Raw genomic sequence first — 14,282 nt, 5'->3', positions numbered from 1 at the left:
GGTTTTAAAATCAGCACTAAGATATGAGCAGTTAACAGTGGCACTTAAGAACCCTGCAGGAGGCTTGGGGATATGTGGAGCAGATGTCCTTTTTCTTTAAGATGGAGTCTGACGTTGCTCAGGCTGGCCCTAAGCTCCTGAGTATGAGGGTTGACAGGTGACAGGTGTGCACCATCACACTCGGCCTGTGCGACTCCACGCTTACTTCAGAAAATGTCAGCATTCCTCTGGTGAAGTCCTTGCTACATGTCTTCTCAATGTCGTGCTTGTGGGATGCACTAACCATGGGCTCCAGCCTGGAAGCTGCGGGAGATCCTCAAGGACACTTGGGGTATATTTGAAAAAGAGCAGGAGGGCTTGGAGAATTCCTCTCGTGTTGCGAATTACTTTGTTTAACTAAGCGACCGTGACATCAGAGATGCTGGAAAGCTCTAGGTGTTATGTCGGAGGATGGGCAAACTGAAGTCAGTGCCCCAGCTGACCCCACCTGCCCTCTCTCATCCAGCCTTGTAACAAGCAGTGCCCACCTCTATTGGGATGGCTGCTGCCCTTACTCAGTGTTTGCTCGAGTAGAATTGCTTCTGAAGCAGTCTTCTTTTATGATTTAGTTAAGGGTCTTTCTTAACAAGAGACAAGGAAGATTGACAAGACGAAAGGTGGACCAGGGCTCCTGCAAGTTGAACTTTGGAGGACAGTGGGCAGAAGTTGGGGTGGGGGGACCGCTGGCCTCTCGGGTTGTATAGGTGAGATATCTCATGCCTGCTGTTGATGACTCATCTGACTTGTGGAGTTGAGCAGAACCAGCAGGGAGCTCAGTCCCCCTCGACTGCCTTCCCCACTGGTGTCCCCTCAGCCACTTTTCCCAGATGGAGTCCCATCCATCTCTGCCACCACTGGTCAAGTTTTCCATCAGGAAAACTCCTTCATCTGTCTGAGCCTCATTTTCCTCACTGATTTAAAGGGGAAATTGGATATTTTTGAGTTATTATGGATTCTTATTAAGGCTTATTATGAATGCCAAATAAAATAACACGGTCTAAGCAGCCAGCAACCCTTGGCTCCGCAAAAAATGCTAGAGACTGCAGAGCAGAGGTGACGCACGCTTTTAGTCCCAGCACTCGGGAGGCAGAGGCAGGCAGATCTCTGTGAGTTCGAGGCCAGCCTGGTCTACAAAAGCTAGTTCCAGGACAGGCACCAAAGCTACAGAGAACCCCTGACTTGGGGAAAAAAATGAAAGAGACAATGTCAGTTTATAGTCCAGAGATAGAATCTGAATTGCATACACATGTAATGTTTTATTACTAAATTCTTTATACACTAGTGGGTTTTTTGTATTGACCTATTAACATTTTATTCTGCTTACTTCGTTTATCACTCATCTATCTCTCCAGCCATCTAAGCAATACTGACTTCATAATACATTCCAAAGGAACTCACTAGGATTCAATAAGAAATGTATAGAGCTTATGTATACTGGTTTTGACGAGTGTGCACATACCCTTATGTTACCCTAAGCTCTGTCAAAAGAGCCCTACCACTTCCAGAAAGTTCTCTCACACTCAACATCCTAAAGGAACGTTGTTGAGGGCAGAAAAGTGCCCTCACCCTCAGGTTCTTTCTCCCTTCACTCACTGTGTGATGCATGTGTGTTCCTGAGTGTACCAGCAATTTCTGTATTGTCCATTCTAGGAATATGCAGTAATTCTATTCCCTTTTTAATTAACATTAATCATTGTACCAGCTATTAAAATAAGGCTTCTAAAAAGGTACCCAGCCAAACCCTTTTCCATTCCCATGTGTTAAAGACCTCTACAAGTAGAATTTCTTAGTCATGTGTGTGTGTTTATTATATAAACTTCCAAAAGGTTTTCTGAAGTGATTATACCGTTTATATGTCTACAACAGAGAATGGGAGTTCCAGTAGCTTCAAATCCTAACCAACATTTGATGGTATCAGCCTTAGGCGCTCCGCTGCTGTGTGATAATAACTCCCTGTGGTTTGAATTAACATATTTCCCCGTGACCAATGATATACAGAACTGTATCATAGTAATGTTCTAATTTTGATATACCATCATTAAAAAATGAAGTAGCTGCACACAAGAATCCAAATTTCTAGCTTTCATGGAACATTGAAGGCCCGAGCAAAACTGGACTCATATTCCTTCATGGGAACAATCATAGAGGCTGGGCAGTGACTATGCCTTTAGGGCGACTGCCCAGACCTCCAGGATCCCTGTGCCTCCCATAATCGCTCAGCTGTCAGCTACCATAAGTCACCCCATCTGCAGTGCTCCTGTCCTCAGTGAGAGGACGGTGAGCTGTGTCTTCAGCCCACACCATTATCAGCTCTGGAAATGGAGGGAGGGAGGTCAAGAGGGCAACACAGTGTTAAAAAAAAGGAAAAGGAGGAATAAGATTTTTATATGAATGATAAAATATCCTTGTGATATTTAATATGTACACCATATAGATCTGTTGTGAGAGGTTCCATCTTAAGGCTCCATGACGTAAGTGCCCGGGTTTACTCAAAGTTGTTTTCTGCCTGGCCCCTTTAGAATTCTGAGTTTGTGACTCCTCTAAGAAACCCCTCAACTGATAAATGCTGTCTCAGAGCTGCACTAACTGGGGTTATTAGATATACAAAAGGGTCTAATTTCATGTCTTCTTTTGAAAGAGGAAAAATGAAACACTCCCACACTACTTCATTTAGAATACTTTGTGTGTTGTACAACACTAAAGTGGAAAAAAAATTGTTTCACTCTCTCGGTTCTGTAATTTTGCTCTTAATTCCAGGACTGTAAATGGAAAATGTATATGGAGATGGATGGGGACGAAATCGCAATAACCTACATCAAAGACGTGACTTTCAACACGAGCCTCCCTGATGCAGAGATTTTAAAGATGACAAAGGTAAGGTTCTATTTACAGCTTAAAAGCTTTTTTGAATTCGCAGATATCAAACAAAGACATTAAAATACCCCAGCAGTGGGCTTTTGTGTTCCTGGATGCTCACATCAGCTCAGCTTCAGGCTGGCTCTTGAAAGGCACATTTTATTTAGCAGATTGAGAGAATAATTTTTTTGTGTTAAAATTCCACTTATGCTGTGTGAACTGAAAAGCACTGCAAACAAAAAAGTATCATTTAAGTTTTTTTAAATCCTACATTTCTTCATACTTTACTATTTATTAAAGAAAATGCGATCAATGAAAATATTTACTTCAAACTGGATTGAGTTAAACTTTGAAAAAAAAAACTTGTGATGATGAAGGCCTCATTTTTTTTCCCTTCGCCTGCTGGTGATAGGCAGGCTGGACAATGGCTCCACCCCGAGCTGTATCCCCAGGCTGCTCTATTCAGTTTCTAGAAGGACTGAGATAAGGTTGTTTGGGGGACACTTGTTGCTGCCTGTCAGCTTCTCGGAGTTCACACCACAAGTTCCTAGAGCGGTTGGAGGGCACATTACTAGTCCAGAGTCCCTGGGAACCCGGAAGAAAATACAGTAGAAAAGCTTAACTTACTCCTCAGAATGGAAAGAATTCAGTTTTTCTTTCCCAGCCATACTAGAAAAAAAACATAATATTTGCATGGTAGGTAGAGTATCAGTAGGATGGTCCTGCTGACCTCAAGTAACCATCAGTGCTAACCTAACTGTGCACTGAATTTTAGTGGAGAAAACGAACCTTTTTGCAAAGAACCAGAGTACAGACATAAGTAGGAAACAAAATGAGTCTACAAAGCCATGGCCTTTGACTTGTGTGTTCTCTGCACAGTCGTAAGATAGTTAAATGACCAAGTCCTTGTAACTTGAGTAGATTCATCAAGAGGCTAGTTTGGAATTCACTGTTGGATCCTTCTGCATAACTGGGATTCACTTCCATAGTATTGCTTACCTTAACATAAGGCTGTGATTTGGCTCAATGTTCCCTTATGTTGAAGGATATATTGTATTTTGATGTCTAGAAAGGATAGATGCTCTCCCTTGGGTCCCAGTTCTGTACTCTCTGGTTGCCACAGTTGTCCCCTTGCATCTTTGTCCTAAGAAGATGTAGCCATTGCTTACCGTAAGAAAGAAGTTGCTCAGTGCAAAGACAGCACAATGCAATTGTAGAACTGGCTGTTTCTGCCATCGTGCGCCAGCGCAAAACAACACACATTAATGGGGCTTACAGGAAAAACGGGATTGGAAAGGCCATTCGAAATTTACAGAACCTTATAAAAACAATAGAAGCAATAACAGTCTTAATTTATATAAAACTGGCCCAGTTAAATCTGTCTTATAATCTATACCCAACTTATACACAGCCATTGTTTTATAGCCCCAACCTGGAAGGATAAGAGAATGAGAAAAAAAAATGAAAAAATAATTTTCATCAGAATTAGCATAAGATCCAAAATATAGGCTTCATTAGTCTTTTGTCTTTTTGGGGTTTTTTTTTTTTTCAAGACAGGGTTTCTCTGCAGCTTTAGAGCCTGTCCTGGAGCTAGCTCTTGTAGACCAGGCTGGTCTCGAACTCACAGAGATCTGCCTGCCTCTGCCTCCCGAGTGCTGGGATTAAAGGTATCTTTTTGTCTTAATCTGGTGGGAAAATAACACCATGCTGTCTTCATTGGTAAAGCCTCTGGCATAATAGCCTGGCAGATGGAAAACTGATTGTCAAAGACACTATATGAGCTACTGCCTACCCTCTGGAAGACACTTCTGGGACCTCTCATGTTGTCATGGCTTTATCTTACTGTTGACAAAGCTTTAGGCTACCATTTCAAACATTAGCATGAATTAACAACCTACTGAAAGGATGGAGTCATGTTTTATTACCCCGGAGAGGATTGAGGACCTACATGGTGGTACAACTATGATCCCAATACTTGGGAGGCTGAGGCAGCAGGATCATCAACTAACTCTGAGCCAAGACTACACAGCCAGACCCTATCCCCCCCCCCAAAAAAAAAACACAGAAAACTGTGGGAAATCAGGACTTACTACCTACCCATCAATAGGACAGGCACATAATTCATTCAGTCACTCAAAGATCTTGTTTGCAAATGTAAAGAAAAGCAAAGCCCAAAATACAAGTACGTTGTAAGCCAGCATGATTTTATGATAATCTAGCATTCTGTCCCTGTTTGAGACGTGTGTGTGGCACAGCTGACCTCAATGGAACACAGCAGCACTGGCTGTCTTCTGATGCTATGCTATCCTAACTTCTGTGTTTCAGCCACCATTTGTAATGGAGAAGTGGATTCTAGGGATAGCGGAGGATCAGACTGTGGAGTGCACGGTCACGTACGAGGTAAGCTCCTGAAGACAGAGGCAGGAGTTCCACCCTCTGTTAGTGAGCCGGAATCTGTCTGGTCTCTCGGGGTGCTTACAGCCTATAGGATTTACTGGAAAGCAAATTACATACCGGCATGCATATGCAAAGATGAATGCAATTTCTCTAATGAAGTATTAGGAAGGAAAGATAACACAGTAGAACTGGGGGTAACGCCTTTCCCATACTTTTATTAGATATTAATTGAACACCTTGTACATCCCACCTAATGTTAAAAGTGAGTTAAAAGTGGAAATAAGAGTTCAGGAGAGAAGATCAGTGACTGTTCAAAAGACCAGCACACATCCCAACTCTGGGGAGTTTATTGTCATCGCCAAATTAATGGAGTCCATAAATTGTATATGAAAAGAAAAAAAACGTTACATTAAGAAAAGAAAACATGGGGGCTGGAGAGATGGCTCAGTGGTTAAAAGCTGCTCTTCCAGAGGTCCTGTGTTCAATTTCTAGCACCCACATGGTGGCTCACAACCATCTGTAGTGGGATCTGATGCCCTCTTCTGGCATAAAGTTGTACGTGCAGATAGAGCTCTCATATATATATATATATATATATATATAAATAAATAGACCTTTAAAAAAACATGCTATTAAAATGTACACATTTGGCACTACCTGTCGACAGGGGTAGAAAATAACCCAATCACAGATAAACCCTGGCAGAGAGTGAGAGATGAAAATGGTTGGTTGCGTGATCAGAGAAGAGCAATTCGGACACCAAGTGCAAGTCCCTAGGACACAGAGAACAAGGATGAAGCCAGACGGTGGGCAAGGTCAGATCTGGGCACCCAGTAAGAACTCACTATGAGCATGGTATTAAGTCAGTAGGGGCATTTTAAGCCTTAAAGGGAACCTGATTGTGTTGTGAAAAATCAGCAAGATCTTCTGTACAATACAAAACAGTTAGCAATACCTTACACTTTTGTTTAAGAGAGATTTTAAAGTTTCATGTCTCTTAATTTTAAAAATTCATATTTAACATTATAAAAATATCTCTCTGCAAATATATTTCAAATCTGGTTTCAAAAATGTATATAATGCAAATATAACTTTGTAAAAGTCAACAAGGTCTTGATGGCTGGTGGGACATCGCCCCTAGACAGGCCGGTACAGGCTGGAGGCTAGTGAAGAGTCTAGAATGTGTCTTCCATCGGTAGGGCATGCATATATTTCATTCATTTAAGGCAGATTTTAATGATTCACCCTAACCCAGGAATTGTAAGAGGCAAGTACACTGCCTCACAAACCTCAGTAAATATTGAAAGACAGTAATGGCTTTCCTCATTCGGCAGATAGGGAAGCAGGCTGGGAGAAAAGAAAGGAAGTCCAGGGCTCTGGGGTCCTCAGTGACACAGTGAATGTGCTCACACCTATGTCTTCCCTCTGGAAACCGTGTCTCCTTCCTGGTCCCCCAGCCTGTGAGCCCCACGGGTGCTGTAGTAAGATGCGGGAGGATCTTCAGACTGGATTTTGCATACTGATCACTGAGATGGTTTCCTGAGTTAGCAGACTAGGTTTTTCGAATCTGAGTTGCAAACCTTGCCCACCTCACTCCACAGCCTGCGGGCAAGAAATAGGACAGCAATACTGACACCTGCTAACTGTCCCTCACCTCCCAGGAAAAGCCCCTTTACCCGGACAGTTCCAGCAGCTGGACTCCAGCTCTGCCTGCTGCAGACGACTCTGCAGACATGCCACAGCCTGCCTCTTGCTGCTTCTCCTTCTTCCTACCTTTCCTCTCCTCCTCTCCCCTTCCGTCCCCCCATTTCTCCCCCTCCCTCCCTCTCATTTTCTTCTTCCCTTCCTCCTCCTTGGACTCCATGATAACAAACCACCTCTGTCTTTCTCACTTCCCAGTTTTTAAAGACATTTCTTTCTCTCCTTTTCCTCCCCTTCTTTATCGAGACAAGATCCTTTTAGGTATCCCTGGCTGGTCTCCAACTTGCTATATAGATCAGGCTGACCTTGAACTCGCAGTGATCTACCTACCTCTGCTCCTGAGTGCTGGGATTAAAAGTGTGCACCACCACGCCCTACTAAAGACATATTTTCATAACCATATTGATTCCTTTCTGTGGGGACCCAAGGCCGTTTACTCGCCAAGCCATTGTGGCCCTGAACTGTACCCACAGCGCTAGAGTGACTGTAATCTGCACGCGTATCTATCTGGAGATGAGGACTTTATCAGGGTAACTATCATCCTGATCCGGTATCCTCTCCTGATTCTGGATTCCTTCCCTCTCCATCCTGTCTCGCTGTGCACCTGCTCGCCTTTACTCACCCGGTGGCAGTCCTCATTCTGACCCCTGTGTGTATCCCAGTGCCCTTGGGCCAAAGGCACTCTTGAGCAAAACAATGGTCACTGTTCACTTATTCAACAAAGTATCTTTTTACAGATATGAAAAATAGTTCTTAACAAAGTGATAAATTGAACTTTGTCAAATGTTATAAATTCTGGGAGAAGACAAGCCTGTTTTTAAGTAATATAACATAATATGTAGAAAGGGGCCTAGGGTGAGGAAAGAGAGGAAGGAAGAAGGAAAAAAGCGTAGAGTCCATTATGGGGAAAGTGGTTAAAATGGTTCTTTAATTCAATTTTGCTAATTAGGCAAATGATATAATAGCGTGCATTTTCCCCTCCCGTTTTATAAATATATGCATGACCGTGGGTTTTTTTAATTCTTTTTTAACAGAGTGACGTTAGATCTCCGAAACTCACCAAGCATGTCCACTCCATTCAGTGGAGTAGAACAAAGCCTCAGGACGAAGTGAAAGCAGTCCAGCTTGCCATCCAGACTTTATTCTCCAACTCGGACGGCAACCCTGGAAGCAGATCTGACTCAAGTAAGTTAGTGTGGGAGCATAGCGCGTGCGCCCGAGTCCAGAAGGTTAGCTATGCCATATCGGTCACGGAGGTGAGTGCCAGGCCGCGTGCACCGAGTCCAGAAGGTTAGCTATGCCATGCCCATGACAGAGGTGAGCGCCAGGCCGCGTGCGCCGAATCCAGAAGGTTAGCTATGCCATGCCCATGACAGAGGTGAGCGCCAGGCCGCGTGCGGCTATGCTGTCTAACAGTACTTCCCTCTCACAGTTTTCTGACATTGCTTTTGCAAAGGGTGTCTTAAGTTTTGAGAACATCATACATATGTACAATGCACTTTGATCATATTCACCCATTAATAATGGTTTTATAAATAGATTATAGAGTCGTATTTATAGACATAAATGTAAATGTGAACGGATTGTTCAGATTTAATATCTGGATAACTAATGATGGAAAGTAGATTCACTACATTGCAATGACAAAAACATCTGCTTGTTTAGTTTCTAAAAGTCTTCTAGCTAACGTCCTACAAAGCCACCACTGTGACCAGTACTTCTTGTCTTTGCTTTTTCATTTTGGCAGAGTCTTGTGTACCCCTGGCTGGCCTGGAAGGGTTCTGATATAGCTGAGAATGACCTTGACCTTCTGATTCTCCAGGCTCTGCCTCGAAAGTGCTAGAATTACAGGCGTGGGCCACCACACGCAGTTTGATGGGTGCTGGGGATGGAGTCAGGGCTTTCCGTGTGCTAGGCAAGCATGCTACCAACCCAGATACATCTCTAGCCACGAGTACTTCTGAGTCTCGAACACCAGTAACAAAACTTGGCAATGATGGAGGAGGGGAGCTGGGGAGGGGAGGAGAAGGATGAACAAAACAAGAGTAACGTAGGAACGGAGGTGACCGGCTCAGCATGCAAAGGCCCACAAGCCTGACTGACCCTTGTATGTGGTTCTCTAGCCTCTACACTAATTTCATGGCATGTGCTGTCACACACACACATGCACACATGCACACACACACACACACACAATAAATAAATGTTTTTTTTTTAATTTAAGAGAAAATTTCTCTTTACTGAGAAATTTAAAGTAAAGAGAAAAAATTTAATGTATATGATAAATAATCGTGATAGTAATTTTAAAAACTGAGGAAAGCATAGAAGGTCAGCTGACTGGTGATGAAATTGGTCATTATTCGGTGAACTCAAGCAAAGGTTCTTACTCCCTAATAACTGTAGGACCGAGACAAGCTCACAAGTATGTTGAAGGTGCTCAGATACAAAGTCATACGCAGTTCCCTCTTACCCATGAGACACCCTACAAAGCACAGCAGAAATGCAGCCTTTCTAGTCAGCGCTTCTTCCTCTCCAAGAGAAGAGGATTTTTGCAACAGCATACCAGAAGGCTCTTTGTCAGGCATGGAGACAAAGACAGGACACTAACCAATTGACCCCAGTGGCAAGTGTCACTGAATTCTGACAGCCTGGCCCTTATGTTGACCACTGTAAGGCCTGACTTGCCACGCAGGACAAATATCCTTAAATAGCCACCAGCCAGGGTGGACAGAATCCTGAAGAACATTCAAAAGCTATCAGCAAATTGTTTGACATCATGCCAGGTCTGACCACCTTTGTCAACAGAGTTGGTTTATTATACTATTTTGCAAATAACCATCAGGGTACAGTGTTACTGTTAAGATAAGGGCACAAGCCGGGTTGTGGTGACGCACGCCAGGTTGTGGCACACGCCTTTAATCCCAGCACTCGGGAGGCAGAGGCAGGAGGATCTCTGTGAGTTCGAGGCCAGCCTGGTCTACAAGAGCTAGTTCCAGGGCAGGCAACAAAGCGACAGAGAAACCCTGTTTGGAAAAAGAACACCAAAAAAGATAGGGGTGCACAAGTGGGACCCTGGCAGGACCCACTGCAGGTGGAGACAGCAGCTGGTGACAGAATAGTCCACGCAGAGAGCCTGAGTGTGGAGTTCGTTGAGAAGAGGGTGTTGGGAGGGTAGGGCAGAAAGAAACACAGAGACAGAGAGGCAGAGAGGGGGGAGAGAGGGAAGAAAGAGAGAAGAGAAAGGTAGAAAGACCTAGACTAGCTTACCTCCTGGGAAGAGAAGTTGGGAGTGGGCGGAGTTTGTCTCTTAAAGGGACCCTTGCACCTGCGTCCAGCCAGATCTGCTTGCCAGGCAGAGGGGTGATTGTGCTGGGTTTCTAAGGGGCGCCAGGATACTAACATTTACCACCAGGTGAGGCTTGGCATTTTGTCAGTACTCTTAGCTACAAGCACACAGTCAGGCTTTTCAGGGTTTGTTATTCTGCCGAGATTATTCTACATAGTAGGTCTGGCTCTATGCTCCTCTCGTGCAACTACTTCTAAACTCCTTTATGTTTAAGTCTGTGTATGTTGCCTGGTATGTCTGCTATAATCCTTTCCGTACTTCATTTAGCTGCCGTGGCAGCTTACCCCTGTAGTAAAGCAGGCAGACCAGTGCAAGGTCAAGGTCATCAAAGGCTACAGAGTGTGTTCCCAGAGTGAGACCAAGAGGAAAGGACGACTTCTAACATTAATGTTTGTAGGGCACATTTTACTTCTATAGGGTTTTATAACTACCATCCTGTTTCTTCCTTATAACCACCCTATGAAGCCTGTTCACCTGTATTTCCTCTTCTGTGAGGCTGTTTTTCCCATTTCCAAATTCGCATCACACAAAAGGGCTTCCAATGACTTCTAAGTTTTACATGGCTCAAATCCTACCATGTCACCAAATAAACATTTGTTTTAATCACTCAGTTCCATATCCCTGTGGTAATGCTGACGGAGGTACTTCCTCCTTGCATGCGCCCATAGCCAAAGAACTGTAGCACCAGGCTGTGATGGTGGCAGACAGCAGGGCACGAGGCTGGGGTTGGGGGTAGGTTGTGAGGACATCCCCATTGTGACAATGGTGTTCCTTCCCCCAAACAGGACTCTGCCCAGACCCCAAATCGATGTCCTTTACATCTTCTAGGCAGAATCTTTAATAAACAGCAAATTACTCTTCCCGTAAGAGTGTACACTGAAAAAGTCAGCACCTTCTACTTCCTGCTCCAAACTGATTCCCTCTGAAAAGCTGCATCTGGCTTCCTTCAATTTTCAGCCTGTGTCCCTCCCTTCTGTCTTCCTCCACCCCTTTTACTCACTCTTCCAATGGGATGGGAAGACTCGAGATTTCCTGCTCCATCAGTCACACCCTGTTTCGCCTGCCAGTGGCAGAAAACCCAGCTTCACCTGGCTTATCTCAGGGGGGTCTCACAGTTTGGTCCTGCAGTGTCCTCTGTGAATCTGTCAGAGATGCTCACCCTCCCACCCATCTCCAGATGTACTGAATCAGATGTTCTAGGTCTAGAACCAGCGGTCTGCATTTTAAGGAACCCTCTGAAGTCCCTCAAACACTGATTTAAATGAATAAAATGTATTGCCTTCCATCGCTAGAAGTCCAAAGGTGATAGGCTCTGAATGCAGTACGACAAGTAAGTGTGACTATGGAGTCTTAAGGGATGGCCTCTTCCTTTCCTGTCTGCCTTCCTCGCTGAGTCTGCTGCCCTGGAAACACAGTGATGCCCTGAAAGCACCAGGTGTCAGTCCTGACCTCCTCTCCTATTTAGTAGAACAGCCTTCCCGGAATCCAGCCGACTACCACACACCAGTTCTGCTTTGCACGGAACAGCAATATGTCCTTTGCTGCCAACTGCATGTCTGCCGTGGGCAGAAGAGGCCTAACTTCCCTTGGCACACATGGCTGTGGACAGTAGCTCAAACTCAGGCCTCTTGAAGCTAAACCCGTAGAGAAGATGGTGCTGCGATACTGTATCATTCCTTGGAGATGAAGTCCCTAATACAGTTAGAATCACGGCAGCAGAAATAGAAAACCATATTATGTATTCTTAATGACCATTTACCGGTCTGCCCAAGGGTTCGTGGCAGTAAAGAGAAAAATCTATGTACCTAGCCTGAAACTTCCATGCATGGTAATGCTTGGCACGCCCCCCAAGCAGCCCGGAGATTGATTTCCTGAGCCAGGCTTATGAATTAGGCATTCAGTTTTGTGGCATGGAAGATGCTCATTTCCATTTCCCCTGCAGGTGCGGACTGCCAGTGGTTAGACACTCTGCGCTTGCGGCAGATTGCATCCCACACTTCTCTACAGCGTTCCCAGAGCAACCCCATCCTTGGGTCCCCTTTCTTCTCATACTTTGCCAACCAGGATTCCTACGCCGCCGCGGTGAGGCGCACCCAGACGCCGGTGAAGTACCAGCAGATCACACCCATCAACCCTTCCAGGAGCTCCTCCCCGACGCAGTACGGGCTCACCAAAAACTTCTCCTCCCTGCACCTCAACTCCAGGGACAGTGGCTTCTCCAGCCTCAACACCGACAGCTCCTCCGAGAGGGGCCGCTACTCAGACCGCAGCAGAAACAAATACGGCCGCGGGAGTGCATCCCTCAACTCTTCCCCCAGGGGAAGGTACGGGGGCAAAAGTCAGCATTCCGCACCTTCACGAGAAAGGTATTCTGGAAAGTACTACAGGCTGCCCCAGCCAGCGAACACTTATCAGTCCCCTGACCTCAGGAGGAACCAGAATGACCGCCGTGTGCCCAGGACCATCCCCGGGATGCCTTTGCACCCGGAGGCTGCCTCCAGAGGAGGCGAAGAGGAGAGCAGGGTGAGCGAAGGGGGCTGGACTAAAGTGGAGAACCGGAAAAAGACACACAGGCAACTTCCGGCCAAGAGTAGCAAGGAGAGAACCCGGGGCAACTACCGCGGGCGGAGGAACTTTTGATGATTTGAATTAGATGGGCTTTTCCAAACGGGTTCTGCGGTGGTTTGTGCAATAGACTTTTGGTAACAAGACATCTTCAGATTCCAGAAACCAAAAAGACTAGTTTCGGGGATAAGAAACACCTTTTAATTGAAAGAACAACCAAAGCAGGGCCAGAATTATGGCCGTTGGTTCTCTAGCGGTGGCGATTAAACTTGACAGTAACTGTCAATGTTTCGTACCCTGAATTAATATTGAAACAGGAAGGGCTGTGCCATTTATTCCATGCTGGACAGGTTCTTCTTAGCCGATTTGGGGCTAGGATAAAGCTTGCTAGTGGGGGCCACGGAAATACCAAGTTTCTAGATGAAAACAGGATTTGTCTTATTTTCTCTTTCATCTAAGGTTCCAAGAATACTCCGCAAGGCACTGTTGCTGATTCTTTATTTAAAATGTGGATATTTTGTTCATCGTGAGTTTTTTGCTTTAACTACTGCGATAAAAAATATATCATTTATCTTTATTGTTGAGGGATATTTTTAAAATGCCTCCCCCCCCCAAAAAAAAAGAAAGAAAAACAGCACTTGGGAGGCAGAGGCAGGCGGATCTCGGTGAGTTTGAGGCCAGCCTTGTCTACAAGAGATAGTTCCAGGACAGGCTCCAAAGCCACAGACAAACCCTGTCTCAAAAAAAAAAAAAAAAGCCTCCCTAAATTTTGTGCCCAAGGCAAGTGAGTCACTCATCTCAACCCTGTTAGTATTTATTTTAGTGAGATACTCGTGTTTCTGTCGTGGTCAGAACTGAAGTGATTTGGCTTGTCATTTTTAGGTAATAAAAAAGATTGTTAAAGTTAATGTTGACTGCATGGTATTTATCTCATTTATTGAGGCTCTTCAGACAAAAGGTCTGAATGGGCTGGAGATTTGTAGCTGCTTCCTTTCCTGAGCTTCCAGGACTCTAGGGGGAAAACAGTCCATACAGCATCCTTGTATGAACTCTAAAACCTAAAAAACAAAACCAAACCAGATGGAGCAGGATGATACCATCTCAGGCTAAAATCCAGGGAAATTACCATTAGCCTTGTTAGAGCAAGACAATAAATCACAGCCTTGCAGCAAGTCGGTGTGGAACAGCAGGGAGTTAAGAGGAGGCTGCGTGTAGTCTAGAGCCGGAAGCTTGTGACACACGAGGATACGAGGATGGGGTATGCAGCACTGCGAAATGCTTCCTGATTTGCAAATCAGAAAGTCAGGTTGGCAGCAAACCTGTTGTGCATCAAATAGATAAATGTTACCCTCAATGTGCTAAGATTCTGTTCAGCACT

General features: G+C 44.8%; 1 protein-coding gene across 2 annotated transcripts in view; it reads left to right on the top strand.

Annotated features, from left to right (window-relative positions):
- The window catches only part of Map3k20 (mitogen-activated protein kinase kinase kinase 20), a 158,335-nt gene extending 144,523 nt beyond the window's left edge, over positions 1-13,812 (top strand). For both annotated transcript variants that reach the window (XM_038335733.1, XM_038335732.2), the window contains exons 17-20: positions 2,797-2,913; positions 5,221-5,295; positions 8,028-8,178; positions 12,282-13,812. In XM_038335733.1, coding sequence (XP_038191661.1) covers positions 2,797-2,913; positions 5,221-5,295; positions 8,028-8,178; positions 12,282-12,979 — 1,041 coding nt within the window. In that variant the 3' untranslated portion in view covers positions 12,980-13,812. The remainder of the gene's footprint in view (positions 1-2,796; positions 2,914-5,220; positions 5,296-8,027; positions 8,179-12,281) is intronic.
- The last annotated feature ends 470 nt before the right edge of the window (positions 13,813-14,282 follow it).

Source organism: Arvicola amphibius, chromosome 7 (genome assembly GCF_903992535.2).
Source record: "Arvicola amphibius chromosome 7, mArvAmp1.2, whole genome shotgun sequence".
NCBI classification, from domain to species: Eukaryota; Metazoa; Chordata; class Mammalia; order Rodentia; family Cricetidae; genus Arvicola; species Arvicola amphibius.
The sequence above is the reverse complement of the archived record's forward strand: the minus strand, read 5'-3'. Positions and strand labels throughout refer to the sequence as shown.